We start from the raw sequence: 21,077 nt of genomic DNA, 5'->3' as shown, positions 1-21,077 counted from the left end.
TAACATTGTTTGTACATTTTATTGGGTGTTTTTATTGTGTGCTTCTTTTGTGGTTTTATCACTTTTACCTGCAGCGGGACCTGAGTACCTTACTTTCCCTTTCATGAATAACATGTTCTGGCATGACAATAAAAATATCCTCATCCTGAGGTCAGGATCACTAATTGTTCGTATAAAATGACGACACAAAATCGTTTACACAAAACGTGTAAAACGTCATTTTGCAGGGATGGGGGGGGGAGAATAATGGACTTTTGAGCAATTAAACGAAAGTAAATGCTGAGTATCTGGAGCCATTTGCAACAAAAACATTTAAAAAAATAAATAAATAAAATGAAATCAATGACTTAGAAGATATGGCTGAACATAACTAGTTTATTTGGTGCAGGTTGGGTCCCAAACCCCTCACCAGGTAGATATCAAATATTTTTGATAGTGCGATTACTGGACTTGTGGTTTAAGTGTCTGATCTGGTTTTGGGATTTCCCTGATGGGGTTAGACCCCTAAATCCAAAACCCTGCTTCAAAGAGAAAATCAGACTGGGACGCGAGACACGACGTCGTCGCGGGAACGTTAATCCCAGAAACGTTTCACCTCTTGACATGTTGTGGAGAAAGCGTTCCAGCTGCCGCCGCCGCCACCCGGTGGCGCTGTAAGGTTGACGTAGCCGTCCCTGCAGCAGCTTGACTTAATAACTTAAAACACACCGAGCAGGTCCTTAAAGAGACAAGATTTAATGCTGCAATCGTCTTGGCCATAACTCAAAACAACTTTGAGATTAGAAAACAGTGTTGATAAAAATTAACATTTAGTCCTATTTAATATGACATATCACAACGCACATTTATTAAACATCCGGATGCAAATATTAACAAAAGCCTACAGGTCAAACTAGGTTACGTCCGTCTGGTCCAGTATATGAGAGAGAGCGAGAGACTAGGCAGCTATTTTATGCAAGATAATAAAAATGTGGGCTCGTATCGACACGGGAGTGACTGGTTGGGCCAACGCCTCTCTGCGGGGATTCTGACGGAGGATTTGGAAACGCGGAGACCTGCGTGGTGAGGTGGGCCCCCCAGCCCCCCCCCCGGCAGAGCCCCCGGACCCCCGCAGCTTTTGCACCAGGTGGAATAGTTCGAGGGGATGGGGGACGGCGCCTACGAGGAGGCCCTCTTCTCCTCGTACGGAGACTCGTACGCCTCCATGGGCGGGCAGGTGCACACCAGGTGCTGGTCGCCGTAGATGTCGTCGATCCGGGAGATGCTCGGCCAGAATTTGGTCTCGGGCCTGATGAACGGCTGCGGGCGAGAAAGGGGACGGGAAACAGGGCGAGTCGGGTTGAGTCGGTCGCACTTATCACTCCACTTTCTTGTTAGTCGTTGTATAAATCGCAATTATTTGAGCCAGTGGATCGTGAAGATTCTACAATTGTGTTTCTATCCAAATTCAAGGGTAGTTTGGCGCAAATCTGGGAAATGCTGCAATGGATGGAATGCAGAGTTCGTCAGTTGGGTTGAGGAAAATTTGTTCAATGCCAATAAATTTGAATAGAAACTTATACCAGAGGCATTGAATGAAGACTGAAACGTGAACTTTGATTTTTTGACAATTCATCTTGATTCTTCAATAAAGTATTGCAGGTAGGTACTATATACTGTATTTGGTAAAGGTACCTTTGCCCTATACCAGATGTACAGTACGTACTTGCAATACTCCAAGACCCTTTTAGGGGCAAAGTTTAATGAACTTCAAGTGTCATGTTAGGACATATAAGCTCTACTAGTAGAGGTAAATACTATAACTAGTACTTAGATCGGAACAGGGCAGGTTATGAACTACATCATTCTATACAACGTTATTAGAACATTTTTCTTTAGGACAGAAAGCAAAGTAAGTGATGAGGAACTGGAATAAGTCAAACCAGTATTTTAGACATGTAAGTACATTGAGTTCTCTGTCCAGAGTCAGTGATTCATTTTGAGAACAATAATTAATGTACGACTCAGACAGTGTACGTTACGTCGAAATGAAACATCAGAAATGCGAGACGAGTGACTTGGACCTAATATTTGTGTCATTTCAATCTTTTTAGGACCCGCAGACACCCTGACGGTGTGGGCGTGGTTGTGGGGGCCGAGGGGAGAGACTCACCAGGGGGAAAGCGGCCATCTCCCTGGAGTAGGGCCTGTCCCAGGTGGAGGACGTGATGCAGGCCAGGGAGTGAGGGGCCATCTGCAGGGAAATGTACATTTTAGCGCTTGTACATTTCCTTATCCTAATATTGCGCAATAGATAAACGTCGACTTCAAAGTTGCATTACATTAAAGTTATGCAACTTTATAAACGTCAGACTGTTCTCGTTTAAAATTCTCTTCTGGGTCAATAAGATAAAACTCTTAACATTTACCTGGAGGGAGATTCAGGCGTTATAGCAGCCAAAAACAGTGCAGTCAAGAAAGAGAAACACATGTACACAGTCTATATGAAGTAGGGCTATGCTAAATAGTGAGCCCAATATGGGCAAGTGTCAGTAAGTACAAGTTACAGTATTGAAACAATCAAAGAGCCGCCCAGAAATGTTATGAAAGCACCCATCCCCAAAAAACAGCACGCACACACGCACACGCACACACACACACGCACACACATGCACGCACACACACACACACACACACACACCTTGAGAGGGTTGACGCGAGGGTCCATCCTCCCCTCCTCGATGTCTGCGATCTCCTGCCTGATTCCCAGCAGAGCGTCGCAGAAACGATCCATCTCGGCTTTGTCCTCCGACTCGGTGGGTTCGATCATCAGCGTGCCGGCCACGGGCCACGACATGGTGGGGGCGTGGAACCCTGCACCGCAACACGCAATACAACCTTACTGTCCGGAGGTGGAAATGAGGATAGACACCTTCTGACGGTTTAAAAGGCAACGCACTCTGGTTCGAGCATTTGGGGTGATGAACAGCTCATTGGTGGTTAATAAAATGTAAAAAAAACATGTTTAACGTCCAAAAGGCAATCTTCTTCTCAATAATGTAAAATGCATTTATTAAGATGGATAATTCATGGAGGAGTTGTTAAACGTATTGGCAACAACAATTCCGCCATGAATTTGCATTTCGTTCGTTTGTTTTTTTAACAGACTTTTTGACGGAAGAACTCCTTGAACCTTTGTTGCCTTTTTTTTTTTAATTTTTTATAAACAATCACAGGGGAAAGTTATAGCATTCCCCAAAAAGTACAAATAAATAAATAAAATAAAGCCTTAAATACATTTGAAATACATTGAGTTGAACTCTTCATCAGGAAGTGATGTTGGTGTAATGTGTGCATATCCATCCTATTTGTGTTTAAAGCCAATACAACAGTATTATTTGCTTATTATGCGTGTTGAAGGCCTGCCAGGATCCACTGAACAACGTGTTTGAAAATAAACAAACAAATCAAATGCAGGTTGACATTCTCACCGTAGTCCTGCAGCCTCTTGGCCACGTCCACGGCTTCGATGTTGGCCGTCTTCTTGAACGGCCTGACGTCCAGGATGAACTCGTGCGCCACAAAACCTGCACAGACCCGGGAAACAGAGAAGAGTTTTATTTGAATTTCACGAGCAAGCAGACAAGACAGTTGGACGTTGTCGTGACGACAGAGTCTCACCTTCCCTCCCCCTGAAAAGGACCTTGTAGTGTCCCTCCATGCGCTTGGCCATGTAGTTGGCATTGAGGATGGCGATCTCTGTGGCGTGAGCCAGGCCCTTGGAACCCATCATCTACACACACACACACACACACACACACACACACACACACACAGTTAATATCAAAACATCCAGTGTTTTCCATGGGGAAGGCATTGCTGCCATAAATGAGATAACACTTTATTATTCCTGAATTTCCTCACAGGGATGAATGGTCAGATAGTGCTGTTAAACGATGAGTCATCTCCAAACAGCCACTGAATCATTACAGTTAAAAGAAATTAAATAAAAACAAACCCAATACATTTTTTTTTTATAATTTATTTGTACTAGAAATGCATCCGTGCCTTTTGATTTGCATCTTTTTATACAATTTTAACTTTATTTATTTTTTATGCATTGCATTTTGCTTGGCTGATTTTTCATTATTAGCATTTTAATTCCATTAAAATAATGTAAAGCACTTTGACAACCAGTGTTCAGAAAATAATTCCTTTCAATGACTTAATTAAACCAGACACACACATAGACATACACACTTTGACGCCCTGCTGACCTTGATGTAGGCCCAGGAGATAGGCAGGATGGCGCTGGAGCCCCAGGGAGCGGCACTGATGGTGCCCAGTGAGCTGGAGGCGTTGACGGACTGCATGGGCACCACAGGGTGGGTGGGCAGGAAGGGAGCCAGGTGGGACTTCCTGGACCATGGGAACATGAAGACATTATCATCATTATCATTATCATCATCATCAAGTCCCAGCCTCAGATGGATCCAGACAACTTAACACAAACAATAGAATTCAGTTCCTTTTCAGAATGAACGTCACATGACACCAAGCCGTTAAAACAAGCGTCCTTAAAAATATTGGAAATTTGAACTATGCACCATCCATTCCGGATGGAATGAGCAAACCTAAGTTCAAGTTTCTTTCCAGTTCAGAAAAGACACTTGAGCTGCATGTGACGCACCTTGAAAACACCTTTTCAATGACTGAACCGTACTGTAGTACAAGGGGGGAGGTTTTTAACCAATTCCAAGAATTACTTCCAAAAATCTATTTGAATAAAGATTATAATACACTGATTCAATTCAGTTCAGTCTTGTATATAAAACTGACATGATGCAGAATTGGAACTTCATGGGTCTTTAACCCTTTATAGTCCATCTGAACCAAATGGTAGAGATGACTTTAAGTACAGAAAAAAAAAAGTATTTAATGGGAAAAAAAAGAAAAATGTAATCACAAGTCACAAAAGCTCACCACCACCTGTACTCCAGCTTATTACCAGTACTATCAGCACTGGATGCTGCTGATAGATCCCCCATTCCTGTGGTCAGGGGCGGGGATTATGTCCCAAGACAAGCGCAGCTTTCATAGCGAGAGAGAGACTTACACCCCGATGGGCCCCATGCCGGGGCCTCCTCCGCCGTGAGGGATGCAGAAGGTTTTGTGAAGGTTGAGATGAGACACGTCCGAGCCATAGTCTCCGGGACGACACAGACCCACCTGAAGGACGGAAAAAGCAACGGGAAAATAAACGCACCGAGCGTCAGGTCCAAGGCCTCGTCGCGCCAGGAAGAAAAAGTCAAAACTCATAATGAGCCCAGAGCCGGCGCAGCCGCTCGTCATCGTGTTTAGCCTTTTCATAACAAAAGAAAACATTAAAATATACATTTAAAAAGCTAAGAGACTACGTTTTTTAAGCGAATAGAGTGTTGCAGAACTTAGGAGCATTGTTAAAAAAAAAAAAAAAAAAATCTTCTTCTGAGTAGGGTGTTGTACTGTTGAACTATTTGATTTAGATCAAACACACATATATATTTGTTATTATTATTATTCCTATTTGTCATGCACAGCCTCCGGAGTTTAAAGAATAAAGCATTTTTAATCTAACATCTTTTCAAAAGAGGGTTTGAGGGAAAATAAAAGCACAACAGGGAGACGCAATCATATTTTTGTATAATATGCTTTAAAAAAAAAAAGGAGCGTTTGTAATTAAAAGTTTGTCTCCGGCTCCTTGGACTTGCATGTAAAAAAAGGGTCCGTTTGTAATTATTCTGCCGCCACCAGAGGGGCCACAGCGAGTTACCGCCCCTGACAAGGGGTACTTGCGGTTACCATAGAGACGGGGGCCTCACCTGGGCGTTCATGTTAGCGCCGTCCAGGTACACCTGTCCGCCGTGCTGGTGGATGAGCTCGCACACGTCGCTGATGTTCTCCTCAAACACGCCGAAGGTGGACGGGTACGTGATCATCATGGCCGCCAGGCTGGCCTTGTGCTTGTCCACCTGCCGGGAAAATGTTTTTATTTTTATTTAAAACCGAAAGCGTCACCCGCACGCAGGGCATCATTTTAGACCGCTCCGTCATCTTTGATCCAGTTTTCGTGGCTCCTCCGCCCCCTCTCCAGAGCCACGCCCCAGGGCTCTCACCAGGGCCTTGAGGTGCGCCAGGTCGATGTTCCCGTCCTTGTCCACCTCCACCACCTGGACCTTCATGCCGGCCATCTGAGCGCTGGCCGGGTTGGTGCCGTGCGCCGACTTGGGGATGAGGCAAACCTGGAGGCGGGGAGTGAGAGAGCGGCCGTGTTGCTGTAAATTGTAAAACCAGCGCTACGAAGGGTTCAACCCTGGATTACAAGGAAGCCACTAAAACTAAATAAATAAATAAATAAAAATCACCATCAATGTCACCCATGTGTTAATTACAAGCTCATTTACGTTTCTGTAAATAATTTGTTGATCCGTTAATTATATGTTGTTCAAGGGGGGACCGTGTAAACTTTTTCCACCTTGAAGTGTGCATTATATTTACTAGTCCTATTGAATCTTTTTTTTTTTTTTCTCCTTGCTTTAAAAGGAACGCTGCAGTGTTCTCTCCTCGTGCTCGTTTATCTCATCGATGAACGACGCCAGATCCAATCAGTCTAAATTTACTTTGGCGAGAGTGAGCGACGCGTCAGGATAACCGTAACACGCCTCTCCTTATTTATCTTCATCCCTTTGAATGATCTTTTTTGTTTTATCCGTTTTTCTGACGGAAAATCATTTTTCAACGTCTACAAATGGAACACTTGCGTTTCGGGTTTTAGTAAAAAAAAAACACACGAAAGGGAAGATGAATTAAGAAATCAACAAAATGTAAATGAAGTGTTATTCACTCACTGCCTCCGACGCAGCGCTGCTTTCGGTAATTGCACGGAGACAAATATTTTCACCCCCCTGAGCATTATTTTTGGTTCATTCAAGTACTTCGCTTTAATTAGTTTTTCTTTGCGTATCGAGTCCCCCCCCATTTGACCTCATTTGAAATAACCTACGAGGTATAAAGTGTTTCCGCCCGCTGCCGATTTATTATTTACAGTTGATTTCCATCCCTTGTTCGTTGACCTCCCGGGGCATGAAGCACCCCTGGTCACACGAGGACGACCGGGGCGCCCGGACCCATGGACGATGACGTAACGTTTACCGACGGCGAACGCCGCGCTCAGCGTATTCCACGCGGCCCCTGAGCCTCCAAATATGGAACCTTGAATTGCATTACCTCTGCCCCTCCCTCTCGGGGTTACGAGAGAGCGGCGGGGACGGACCTTGACCGTTAGACGCCGATCAGGCCACTATATGGGACCGAGCTCGTAAAGGAGGCCGCCGGAAAAGCAAAAAGACCCCGCCACAACAGAAGAAAACTAACAATGCAAAATAAAATAAAAAATGAAATAGAAACAAACGCGGGACACAAAACACGGAGATTTGTCTGCGGGGACCAGACAGAACAAGGTGTTTTGTGTGCCGTCTCACTTTTCTTGAAGCGCATTCATCTGCAACGTGAGGCCTTCCAGCCGGAGGACCAATAAAACCCAGCGCCGGGGCTAATCGCCGGGGCTGAGACCAAGCGGTTCGTGCTTTTCCATTTCATTCCGTCGACGCCGTCACACGTGAGCTGAGATATCGTCACCACAACCGAGACGCCGGCGGGAGAAAACCTGCAGACCGGCGCCCGGGGTTCCCGGGGCTCTTCGACGGCGAGTTGGGTTCGGGTTTTTTCGCTGCGAAACGCCTGAGGAGGAAGCGACTGTCGGGACTGTCAGAATCGATCCTTTGGATAGTTCTAAACTGACAGTTATGGAGGAGTTTTGTGCATTTGAACCCCCCTGCACGTGAGCGGAGGACCTCAGGTCCACAAGCAAATGGGTCCATCGAGTCAGCTGTAAGTCAGCTGTAGCCGTAAGTGGTTTGTTTGTTTTATTTTGTTCCATTGTTTTTTTGGGGTTTTTTTTTGGGGTGGGTGGTCACAAAAAACCCTGGGGCCCTGTGTTCAGAGAGTCTGCCGCACTCACGGTTCTCTGCGTCTCCCCCTTGGAGTTCAGGAAGGCTTTGATGGCCGCCAGGCCAGCGTACTCCCCCTGAGCGCCGCTGAAAAACACCAGACACAACGCAGCGTTTCACCTCTCTGACGCACGTGCACACACACACACACTCTACAGCTGAGTAGAGTTCAAAGAGCCACACACACACACACACACACACACACACACACACACACACACACACACACACACACACACACACACACACACACACACACACACACACACACACACACACACACACACACACACACACACACACACACACACACACACACTCTAGAGTTCAAAGAGCAGGGTACACACACTCACACAGCTCCGGAGGAGGAACACAGAGAGAGCTATTGTCTGAGTGATGGACTGAGTGGTATCTGGAGGGCGCTGGCGCTCATAAAGCTACAGGTGCTGATAAGACGCAGGCTGATAAAACCTGGGGGTGGGGGGGTAGTAGTTTCGCTTCAGTCAGCCAAGTCCAGAGAGGTAATTCATGAAACACTCCATTCATGTATGTGATTCGTTTGTGGAACGGACAGATTAGGACACCGGCTCGCACTGCTTTTATCGAGTGTGGCTTGTAAAAATGGATGATCTGCCGTCTCAACACGGGATGACCCGACGCCGCCTCACACTCTGTTCCCAAGGCAAGAGGGTCTCAGACGCGGAAGTGCAGCGATGCATGTTTCGAGGCGGTAATGCAATGGAAATTGCAGTACCCTAAAAAAGTAACCTAAACTTGGGTGAGTGTCTTCTGTCATATGAATTTACACATAGAGCAAACAATTTACAGAACCATAACGTTTAATGAAAGAATCACATCATTTTGCCTTGAAAGTCACAGACCCTGAGCACATTCTTTGCCCCATTGGTGCCACGACGTGGGGGCAGACTGACTCTGTGTTCATACGTATGTGTGTGTTCATATGTATGTGTGTGTGTGTGTGTGTGTGTGTGTATGTATGTATGTATGTATGTATGTATGTATGTATTCATATGTATGTACTGTATATATATGTGTGTGTGTGTGTGTGTGTGTGTGTGTGTGTGTGTGTGTGTGTGTGTGTGTGTGTGTGTGTGTGTGTGTGTGTGTGTTGGCCTTGCCTGTTGGGCTGGAAGGAGATCTTGTCGTAGCCCGTAATTTCGCACAGGTCCTTCTCCAGCTGCCTGAAGAGCTGCTGGTAGCCCTGAGACTGCTCCAGAGGCACGAAGGGGTGGATGTTGGCGAACTCCTTCCAGGTGATCGGCTGGAAGAACAAGGGGGCGGCGGAGAGGAGAGCAAACAGGGGGTTCATGATCAACTAAAAGACGTTTTTTTTGTCCCTTTGTAAGTCCTTCTCAGAACACCGGCTTGGCTGAGTGTGCTTTGTGCCACATCTCTGACGGACTCACCATCAGCTCCGATGAACTGTTGAGTTTCATGGTGCAGGAGCCCTGACGGAGAAATGTATAAATGTCATATCTGCAGTTCACAACGTGCTTTTGGACTTTTGCTTTCAGGGAAGAATTTAAATAATTTTTATAAAAAAATGTTTTAATGCACATTAGGAATACGTGCTTCAAGTCTCTCTTGATGAAACTAAACAGAACTGAGTCTTAGAAAAAAACACTTGGAAAAATAAAACATGGAAAAGGCATGGAACGGCAAAATAAATTCAATGGTTTGGTTGCTTCATGAATGGCAGACGTACCAGTGGGATCATGCTGTGCACCAGTGAGATGTCCTTGTTTTCCAGACGCTTCATGTAGCGCACAATGTTGGTCTCAGAGTGAAAGCTGCAAAAAAACAAAAAAAGGCCCAAAATACTTATTATATAGACGGTTTCCACGTGTGCAAACAATAGAAGATGCACAGAAGATGCTGGAAAAACACTGACATTATTCTTTTTGTGTAGTCGCTCATTTCACAATCTACTCACAACCCCCAGTACCAGCCTTTTTCTGATATGATGAACTAGACAATTCAGATGTATAATTCCGTAAATTAAATGGTTTCCGCTCGTCCACAGGGGTCATTTACCGTTCTAATCATGCTGTTCACCCAATCAATTCTTTGTAGTACTGAATTTCCTTTTTTCCCCCCCCCCCAGCTGCCCGCACGCACAAATTATCCAAAATGGCGTTGGTGAGAAAATTTGTCTTTCAACAAGCTCTACTGTGAATACACACATTTATTGTACAGCCAATACGTGTCATGTACTCCATGCGTGCTTTATGACTTCTAGGCTCATGTCCTGTAATTATTAAACTAATGCCTTGCTCAGCGTTCAGAGTCGCTCCAGGGCAGTAAAATCGGAGTTTTCTCAGAACGGCATCTACCCATCTGGGTCAGGCCGCCGACCAATGAACCCCCAAAGGTATGCGGCCCTCTGGGGTTTTAGCGTCAGATAACGCACAACAGAGAGACTGCGTTCTGAACCCAACTGAGGTGACAGCACTCATGATACTGGTTGTACCTTGTCCCAGGCAATCTGCTCCAACACGTTCCTCGCCGACAAACCAGATAAAGGCAGCAGCCATAAAACAGTCAACATGGGAATCACATACAGTATCATGTCTCTCCAACGTCAGCCTTAAAAACCAGCGGCGCTCTCCGCAGAGTGCTGCCGGGCTCGGCGTTTTTCGTGAAAGATACCGAGACTCGTATTTATAGCGACGGATGTCACGGTTGACCGATAAGCCTATCACCACTGTGCCGGCCGTCACGTCCAACGCCGCACGCCGCGCTCGCGACGCACCGACCTGTTGAAGATGGCGTGGCTGAGGAACTTGCTGGTCCTCTTGAAGGGACCGGCCATGATGCCTCTCACTCGCTCGCCCATTTTCTCTGCGATCAGCTCCTGCGGACGGAGATATTGGAGCCGCGGCCAATCAAGTCAGGGCTCAAAGGAAGGTGTGGCTGGTTATAAAACCGACTGGCAAAACAGTGGAAAGGTCGAAATCGAAAACTAGAAGCACACAGAAAATCGTGTCGTTTGTACAGTTATGATGGCCTACCGAAGTAACCAGTCCAAAACAAATTGATCAACAAACTGATTGATAAAAATCCATCAATTTTATTTAACAAATTGATAAAAAATAGACACTTAGCTACAAAAGCGCTGGTGAATTTGATTGGATAAACCAATTCAAAATCAGGCGAACCGGATTAATAGATTACAGTAAAAATATAAATAAGGAACAGTGACTAATGTAGTGATTCAATGAAATTATAGCTGAAAGTGGGCGCAAAAATGAGTAGGAGTTTGTGTGTGTGTGTGTGTGTGTGTTTCAGTTGACTTTACATCAGGCACGCGACAGGCGACTTACAGCTGAAGATTCGCATCCGAAGACCCAGAGCAGGTCGTCCAAGTCGCGCTCGGTCACCGTCTCATCCAGAGACACTCCCAACTGCACGGCGCAGGTAGACAGACAGACCATCAGACAGACGGTTAGGAAATTCAAACAACAGCTCAACTTTAGACAAACGGTGAAATTGAATTTCATGTTCTTCCACAGACAGTCAACCATCCCAGCAGCGGTAGTTAGTGAGCTTTCCAATTTGATTGTCCAAAAGATTATCTGTAATTGAAGTAACTGATTCCCTGTGAGCTAAATTAAGTCGTATTGGGAAAACAACAACTGGGATTCAGCCGCTTGGGACCAAAATAAATAAATAAATAAATAAATAAATAAATAAATAAATAAATTCATCTAGATCTCATTCACAATGTACAGAGCAACATTTTTAATAAGTGTGTTAAAAAAAAAAAAAAGATTGTGAGTTGACTCATTGCTTGAACATTAAAAGAGGAAAGGGGGGTTATTCTATAAGAGACTTACTAAACTTACAGCACTGAGTCATTTTACCAGATGGTAAGATAGATTAGGTTAAACACTCAACCATTTTTATTCCATGATTTACAAGATACAAGTCAAAGCAAAAAAAGTTGCTTAAAATAAATAAATAAATAATAATAATAATAATAATAATAAATAAATAAATAAATAAATAAATTGATTAATAGATTAATTAATTACATTAATAAATAAATAAATAAATAATAACAATTGTCAGGCTCTGTATTTATTATTCTAAAAAGGTGAGTGGTGTGGTCATCCTCACCACTCCCTCGGTGTAGATCCGCAGGTTGATCTCTCTCTGGTCGGCTCTCTCCAGGATGTCTTTGGCCGCCACGCTGCAGTTCACCTTCAGGGTGTCAAAGAACATGTCGCTGTGCAGCCGGTGGCCGGCCCGCTTCAGCCCTGAGACGCACGGAGAGAGGGGGGCAGGGTCAGGAGGGTCACTGGGAGCGGATTTTTTATTTTACCCCCCACCTCCCACCAACACAGCTCATCCTCTAGCCGTCGTCCGGTCGGGAGCGGAGATGGTTTGTGGAATACAACCCCAACAGAAAGCCAAGAGAGTCAATGTTGTGGGAGTTCATTGAGAAATATTCATGTAATATAAGCCGAGTCAGCGTGTTCATAGAGTCAGTGATCGGAGAGACGACGCCCGTGTAATTGTTTATTTAAAAGCAGACCAGCTCTTACCTTCAGCCAGGATCAGAGCAGCACCGTGGGTCCTCTCGGCGATGTGTTTCAGTCCCTGCGGACCGTGGTACAGCGCGTACATCGCCGCCATGTTGGCGAGCAAGGCCTGCAGGGGTCAGCGCCGAGAAACAAATGAGACGCGGCGAAAATACTTTTGTCTTGCACATGGTTTATCAGATGATAAAAATAATGGATAATAAAAAAATAAATATGCAATCTTTTTCTCTATTTGAGATACGATGCATGCTACAAAAAAATATATATAAAATAAATAAACAGACAATCAACATGCTTTTCTTTCATATCTGCCATTTTTTGATACAGTTCTTGGAGTTGGATTTTTGAATTGGGGATAGTCTCCTAATTAACAACCAAAAGAAAAGAGGGGAACCATCGCACTTCTAAATAAGTATCTGGCTTCTCTTTGGCCAAGTTAATTCTGTCAGTCACAGCTGCATTCATCACTACTAAAGGCTGCTTTATAGTCCTGCGTCGAATGGCCGCCGAAGGTGCGCCGTGGGTCTCTGCGCCGGTGCTTGCGTCCGTGGTTCTGTGTTGGTCTGCGTGAGTCTATTTTAGCACGGACGTAATAGAAAACGGAACACTTCTTGCGGTCCTGCACCGCCCCAACGGGAAGTCACATTTCTGGGGAGGAGCACGAAAGCTACAGCGGCGGCTTCTATGGGCTACGCCAGTGACGTTAGAGACCCACGGCCGCTATTCGACGCAGAACTGTAAAGCAGCCTTAAGAGTCATTCGGGCAAATGCACTCTAGGGGCGGGTTTATGCAAATAATGGCTCAAAGATGATTGGCTGCGATCCTATGAATTTGTTACACCTGGGAACAAATCTGATTCACTCGTCTTGAGGATTTCTGCTGATTTCTTCATGATTTATCTACCAAAATGACAAACTGGAAAGATTTCACATTCTTTTGTGCCCTCCAAAAAACAAATGCATTTAAATTTTTGTTTTTAAATAAATATACATAAATAAATAAATAAAACACTTGTAGTGGAGCAGATCCTACCTGGGCGGTGCAGATGTTGCTGGTCGCCTTGTCTCTGCGGATGTGCTGCTCTCGGGTCTGCAGAGCCAGACGATACACCTCCTTCCCAGCTGCATCTCTGAAAGATGTGGGACCACAACTAGCAGTCAGACACTAATCACACCATTCCACTGGACCAGACAACATTGAATACAGCTCAAAAGTTACAAGGGGGGGCGGGGGCAAAAAGTACCTTAGGGTCTCAACACCAGAACTAGAACCAAGAAGGATCCCTTAAACAAACGATATTTCAGAGGCACAGAGCAAAGCTACCGTCGGAATTCCTATTCCTCTCACCGGGTCACTCCCACCATCCTGCCGGGCATCATGCGGACCAGGTTCTCCCTGACGGAGAAGAAGGCGGCGTGGGGTCCGCCGTAGCACAGAGGAACACCGAACCTCTGGGAGCTGCCCAGGGCGATGTCCACCCCAAACTCCCCGGGGGGGCGCAGCACACACAGGGCCAGGAGGTCTGTGGCACAGCAGGCCAGGGCCTGGGAGGATGACGGAGAACTGGTTAATTGAAAACAAGATCAAATGCTATAAGGATTTAAAAAAAAAAAAGGTCCCCCATTGGGGAGCTCACCGCTGCTATATCAAAACAACATCATGGAATTGAAGGATCCGGGGGATGAGTTCCGAGCATTGTGTGCAACTGTTCTAGTTTCACAATAAGGAGGCCCTTCTCCAAATGGGTGGCATGCAAATGCTGTATTAAAATTAGATCATGGCAGTAACCCACGTTTTTTCATTTATCAATTTGAGACACACGTGCAAACTCATTGCTGGCATTAACAATCACGCACACACTGCCGCTTATTGAACGAATGAGGGGAGGTGCGGTCATCAGGGAGCATTTAAGAACACTGCGTTTGACTGGAGAGTCTTATGGGGACAGCAAGAGCCTGGAACGCAGCACCTCCAGAGCCATGCCTCCGGAGCTTCTCTTGAACCCTGACCCCGCTACGCCGGCCCAGTCCCCTCTTTTTCTAGTCAAGTAAAAAAATAAAATAAATAAGAGGAAGAATTATGCGATTTTTTGGTAATAATGATGGGTCATCACGCTTACCCATTTCTTTTCACTTTCCATGTAACCATATTCATCATGTTATTTACTCTTATAGTATCTTTATTGAAACGTTAAACTTGTGTCACAAAGCAATGTTCAGCTTTTACACCATTTGTGACATCTGTCGGTGGAGGTCACCATAAAGACTATACAACCAGCCGGCCCCCAGAGATTGCTCTCTTTAGTTCTCTCTCTCTCTCTCCCCCCATCTCTCATCACTCTCTCTCTCTCTCTCTCTGTTGTGGAAAAGAGCCCTTTCTTTTCCTCTCTTCTTTCCCTCTTTTTTGGAACAGACCCCTGGTGAGTGCTCTTAAAACTTTGTACCAGCACTTAATAAATAACCATCTAATCACCATCTTTGTCTCCTCAGTCCAGCCCTCCAGTCCATATTAAAATTAACCATCAGCGGGATTCACAGAGCGTGTCCCAAAACTGAATAGACCCGTCAGTCTTTTGTTGCGCTGTCCTACCCCTCCTTTGTGTGCGCGGTCCACCAGAGCGGTGAAGTCCTCCACCCTGCCGTCGGTGTCAGGGTACTGGAACAGAACGCCGCTCACGTCCTTCCCGCTGAAGTCCATCTCGTGGGGCAGCTTCAGGACGGTCTTCACCCCAATGTAGCTGTGACAGGACAGGGAGTTCATCCAGTTCAGTCCATATTTTACAAAGAAATTCATATTTTGTTTGTTTTATGTACTACGTACTTAGCTCTGGTCTGCACCACAGCGATGGTCTGGGGATGGCAGCGTGGATCGATGTAAAAGGTCCTTCTTTTGTTCTGTCTGTTGGAGAGGGTAGATGAAGATACTGTTCGGTCAGTTATTAATCGGTGAAAGTTTAAAAAAAAAACAAAAAAAAACAAAAACACCAAATATTACAATACCTCAGTGAGGTTTCAGTGTCAAACTGAAACATACTGCAAGCTGCTTTCACACATGAATTCCAGACAATATCTGGATAATTAGGTCAGGACATTGTCCGGAGTTGCCCTTTCATACATGCAGCACAAAACAGGAGATTGTCCCTGTCAGGTGCGTCAGACCTGGAAATAATCGGTTTGGTTTGGAAGAGTGGCGGAACCTGTGACGCAATGACGCTGCTGAGTTTTAGCACACCCAAGATGGAGGACAAGGCTACAGACGTATCTTTTTTTGGTGTTGTTGCAGCTACGCTCCGTGCACACAGATAAATAGCTGCTTCGTGATAGAGACAGCACGCAACACGCCCACTCGCTCGCTGTAAATGCTCTGGACAATTACCTGCTCTGCTCACACATACCAACAGGACATTACACTGACTTTGTACTTGGGTGCTGGCTGGGCTAAGTCAAGGTAATGTCTGGGTCATATGATTCACACATTCTCGTTCACACAGACAGCTCCTCCAGGTAATGTCCGGATCATTTCAGGGTTGCAGTGCATTTGTTAAAGCAGCTTAACTAATAAAGTAAAAAAAAAATAATTGTAAACTCAAAAATGATGAAAAACCCTGACATTTTTGACTGAAACATAAGCATGATTAGGAGATGTGTGGAAAATAATTAGTGTCCAACAGCATGGATTTAAAGCCAATAGATGGCAGTACAACCTGTTCAACCAACTTTTAGAGAATGCAACAGTGGTTGTTTGACATTGATTTAAGTTTTCGATTTCTCTTTTGTTTTGGAAATTTGCGTCAAAACTAAAAAAGGTTTCATATTAACATTAAACTAGATGAGTTAAGACAGGAAAGGTCCAAACTAAAACATAAATGGTCAATAACTGGTCATAAAACTAAACTGAAAATAAAGTCAATTTACACAGAAAGTAATTCCTATATGATAGAAACTACAGAATAAATAATTTGAAGAGTTCCAACCCAAACAGCCTGGAATCTGATTTAATGTCTTTTTTCTTAATATATTTGATGTAAAACATGAGGAATACATTGTGCGCTACGCAAAGGAAATGTGAGATAACTATGTCAGGCAGTGAGTTTGATTTCTACAGTACTACAGTAAAAACTTGTCCCATACATCTCAGCGCCTACTTTAGACTCTGGGCTTATGAAAAACCTTCAGTGTCCTGTACCTACAATGTTGCAGTACTGAAATATTTGATAAGACTGGGAGGAGAAAGGGCGGTTGTTTTCCCAAGCACTGAGTCGTTGAGCGACGGCGCGGCGGCGGCTACCTGTGGCAGAGCTGCATGGCCTCGGCCGCAGCGGTGCCCTCGTCCAGCAGGGAGGCGTTGGCCACCGCCATGCCCGTGATGTCGCAGATCATGGTCTGGTAGTTGAGCAGGGACTCCAGGCGGCCCTGAGAGACCTCCGGCTGGTAGGGCGTGTACTGGGTCACCCTGAGGTGGGAGCAACGGGACGCGGCCACACAAGGCGGTGAGATCGGAGACGGGGTAAGAAGGACAACAGCATCGGGGCTGGCTGGTTGGTCGGTTGGTTTCCAGTCGGTCAAACTGGGACCTCACTTAGCAGCGAGTGGAGCGCTGCGGGTAGCTTGTGACCAGATATTACGTTAGAGAAGACGCATAACTCATTTCAGATACAAACTGGGCGCTCAAGCCTAGACGCACGACTTCTTATTAAAAAAAGGCACGTTACTCAGCAATTAGGTTTGATAGTAATTTGCTCCAGATACTCAAACTGCTGTTTGACTGGGCATGCTCAAAACACAATTCTAGGGCCATGAAGAAAGCAAGAATGGGGTTTGATTCCCATTATGTGATCGGTATGCTAACTGGTGGGGGGGTTTGCAAATGGTCATTTAAGCCGTGGATATCTGCGCACGACAAAGACCCCCCGGGACAAATACCTCCGCTGACCTCCGGGCGGGGGTTGAAGGGGCACACTCACCAGCCGGAATTCTCCAGGAGATTGCGCTGAATGGGAGGCGGCACGGAGCAGTTGTAGTAGCCTGTGCCAATGTACGACCTCCACAGCTTGTTTTTGGACGCGATCTTCTGCAGAGACTCCAGGATCTCATTCTCACCTGAAAATTAACCGCAGGGAGGGATGAGGACAGAGATGCACTGACGCCATCCCCCCCCCCCCCAAATATGGATTCTGAATAGGGATGTAAGCCAGTATTTAGTGTGAAGGTAGATGGAACAGAATGACTGACATATAATGCATTTTACTTAAAAAAACAACCCAAAAAAAAAAAAAAAAAAAAACCCACAATGATCTCCGTATGCATTATATGAAGGTGCATGGTCACAAGGTGGTCGTAATTGAGAATGTAATATAGTGTTGCCAAACGAATGCAGCAAATGAATAAGCCCCATTTAAATCGGTGACTCCACACTTTTGAGATGGGACGAATCAGGACCCTGCATTTTGAATGCGATCAAAAGAAACGCACACGGTCCCATCCCACACTGATAACGACAGCGAGTCCCAAAAATGATAAATGTCAAATACGCGGAAAACATTTCAAATCACGGATCAGCTTGCTGAAATCTGTGTAGTGCATTGTGTCCGTTTCAAACACTCCTACATGATGCAGCACATTTCACACACACACACACACACACACACACACACACGCACGCACGCACGGCTTCAGTGGGTGTTGCTGTGAAGCCGCTCTGCCAGTGCACACCCGTACACGGATTCCTCTGGCCTCCACAGCCTGCCTAGCAACTCCCAGGAATGGACAATATGAACTACTCCTGTTCCCAAATCAGAGTATTTGCCAATACGCTCTGAGTGGGCCACGGCTTCAGCTTTATGCATTGGGGAGCACCCCGCCTCCCCGTCCTAGTCCTCTCTGCGGTTAATAAATGGTTTACGGTTTAATTGGGGCATGGTTTACTTAAACTGAATCAAATATTTTATAAAGAAACATTTCGATTGAGGGTGCTATCAAAAAAAATAAAACTAAAATCAAATTCGGGGGATTGTGTGTGTGTGTGTGTCTGTGTCTGTGTGTGTGTATGTGTGTGTGTGTGTGTGTGTGTGTGTGTGTGTGTGTGTATCGGAGTTCCACAACAGAGAGGACCGTTTTCCCATGGTCCCAGAGTTCTTTACAAGAAGAAAAAAAAAAAAAAAAAGCCTGATTCAGAACCATCCAGCACATCTATTGTTGAGCAGAGAATCCCTCGCCGGCTTTGCAAGGGAAGCCCTCCAGCGCTGAACAAGCAAAAACCAAAACACGACCTCGAGTTTGTTTCCATGGCTCACAGCTTCATGAAGCCTCACAGACACGGAGGAGGGTTGAGGGAGGCAAAGAGAAGGCGAGGTGGTTTTGATAAAGACCTGCCGTACGCATATCAGCCACCTCATTTTCTGACAACTTAATCTGCCCAAAGCTGGTGTATTTCCGGTGGATGCCTCCAGCAACAGAGACGTGCCTCCTCTCCCAATGTTATTTTAAGACTTGCCTATTCCTTCGCATATGCACATCTGCTTTCGGCACAAAAACACCATTATTTCACAGCAGCTCCAGCTCCTGGATAAGCCTCGAGGCCATCCCTTTGTATATATGCAAATCAAAAGATTCCGTTTTCATTGAGTCAAGCATGCATAAATTACTCAGTTTTGACTCAGGGGAATAAAACGAGATTAAAACGTGTTTGAATTGTCAGCCGTGTTTAAAAATAGGGCTGCAATTAATGACTTGACATGGTTTCCCTTTAACTCAGGCTTCAATGTGTCCGGCCGGACGGGGTAAATGTCTTACGATTGATAAGAGCGCACGTGTTTCTCTGATGCAACTGTGTTAAAACAAGCCGCCTCGTGCAATAACCATCAACGGCTGCAACGCCATAAGAGTGTCGAGGATATCAAGACTTAATGAACGCTTGTTTGTGATGATAATAACAATATTAATTATAAGAATAACAGCCACAGCCTCTAATTGTATAGCATGTTTCATCCACACATGCGACTCAGGGCTTTAGGTGAAATAGAAGCAACAATAAAAGCAGTGCCGCATGATTAACATAGGCTTTAAATGTGTGGAACTCTTCATACCAAAAAAATTATAATAATAATGCAAGTGAAAGTGTCTTCCACGTTGTTCACAGTGACATTCTAAACGCATTTCGTTGTGATTCGATGCTTATTTTTTTTTGAGGGGGGGGGGGGGTTGTTGCCGAGTGAAAAGGCAGACGCTCAGATTTCACCTTATTAGGAATATCTTTCGACTGTGATGTAATGGGAGGGCTGCAACCAGATTGAACTGGACTTGGGACAGGAGCTGAAGGCTGAACTTTACACTCCACTTGCCGCCCTATGAGCGTCGGCTTCCCAACAGGAGATTGGTGCTTGGTTGAGTTGAGTTTGGCAAAAACAACTCCAAATATGTGCAAAGGAAGACTCGCTGCAGGGAGCGCTGCGCGGCGCACGGCGCACAATGGAAGTGCACGCCAGCCGCCCCCCACCGGTTCACACGCACGCACAAACACACACGCACACACACACACACACACACACACACACACACGCACGCACGCACGGCTCGTTAAACGCTGTTTTCCGCGCACAGTCACATAGAGCGGTCACTCACAGACGGGGTCATCCATCTTCATACTTCTCTGCATGCGGATGGAGGCTGGGATGGTGCTCTGGATCAACTGGGAGATCGACTGGAAACAATGGAGCGCGTTATGTCAACAAAGCGCGCAGAGGGAAACGCGGATCGACGCGCGGAACTTCACGCTGCGCACTGTGCGCTACGCTGGGAATAAATAAACCATGACAATAATAACAACAACAACGATATAGGCTTTGGAAACAACTTTGGTTGATCTGTTGAATGATTGATTTTCAACTTGAAATTCGGCGCATATTAATTTCCCAATCCAAAGTTGTATTGGCCGAAGAAATAAAGCTTTTTTTCTTGTTTTCATCCGAGCAATGTGTTCAATTGATCCAATGACTGAATTAAATCTGTATTTTCTATATATATATTATATAATTTCGCATCATTAACATCTGCCCGAACTCCAGGATAAACAAACAAAGTCTTACCTCCACGCCCAGAGCGTCCAGCATCTCCCTCTTCTCCCTCTCACCTGGCCCGATGTGTCGCTCGGCGAAGTCGTCGTGTCGGGGCAGGATGCTCTGGATCTTCCGGGAGGTCAGGGCTGCGGAGCACCGGACCCCGCGGAGCCCGCACGGGAGCCCGCCCGGCCGGGGAGCCCCCCTGGCGGCGGCGGCAGCGGCGGCGGCGGCGGCGGCGTGGGGGTGGACCGACCTGCCGAGGAGCAGGCTCCCCCAGGACCTGGCGCAGCTCTGCATCGCTACAGATGTGGAGGGGAACCGAGTAGAGCCGCGTCTCTGTAGCCTCTGCCCGCGTCTCTCTCCGCTGCTCCGTCGCCTCCGGCCGCAGCTCGACCCGCGTCTCCCTCCGCGGACACTGCGCCGAGCGG

General features: G+C 45.9%; 1 protein-coding gene across 1 annotated transcript; it reads right to left on the bottom strand.

Annotated features, from left to right (window-relative positions):
• Positions 1 to 716: 716 nt before the first annotated feature.
• Positions 717 to 21,055, bottom strand: gldc (glycine dehydrogenase (decarboxylating)). The gene is made up of 25 exons (XM_080003458.1): positions 20,677 to 21,055; positions 20,213 to 20,291; positions 17,557 to 17,692; positions 16,881 to 17,045; positions 15,414 to 15,491; positions 15,183 to 15,330; positions 13,941 to 14,137; positions 13,626 to 13,722; positions 12,596 to 12,701; positions 12,168 to 12,307; positions 11,372 to 11,452; positions 10,805 to 10,902; positions 9,754 to 9,838; positions 9,455 to 9,496; positions 9,167 to 9,309; positions 8,039 to 8,114; positions 6,135 to 6,260; positions 5,841 to 5,990; positions 5,096 to 5,208; positions 4,257 to 4,398; positions 3,661 to 3,772; positions 3,471 to 3,566; positions 2,681 to 2,853; positions 2,153 to 2,233; positions 717 to 1,299 (listed from the first exon to the last, which is right to left on the bottom strand). Exons 1-25 carry the CDS (start codon positions 20,944 to 20,946, stop codon positions 1,159 to 1,161), a joined length of 3,075 nt encoding a protein of 1,024 aa, XP_079859584.1. The 5' UTR covers positions 20,947 to 21,055; the 3' UTR covers positions 717 to 1,158.
• Positions 21,056 to 21,077: the final 22 nt, after the last annotated feature.

The sequence above is a fragment of the Zeus faber genome, assembly GCF_960531495.2.
Source record: "Zeus faber genome assembly, chromosome: 7".
In the NCBI taxonomy this organism is placed as follows: domain Eukaryota; kingdom Metazoa; phylum Chordata; class Actinopteri; order Zeiformes; family Zeidae; genus Zeus; species Zeus faber.
This window is presented reverse-complemented; position numbering and strand designations above follow the sequence as displayed.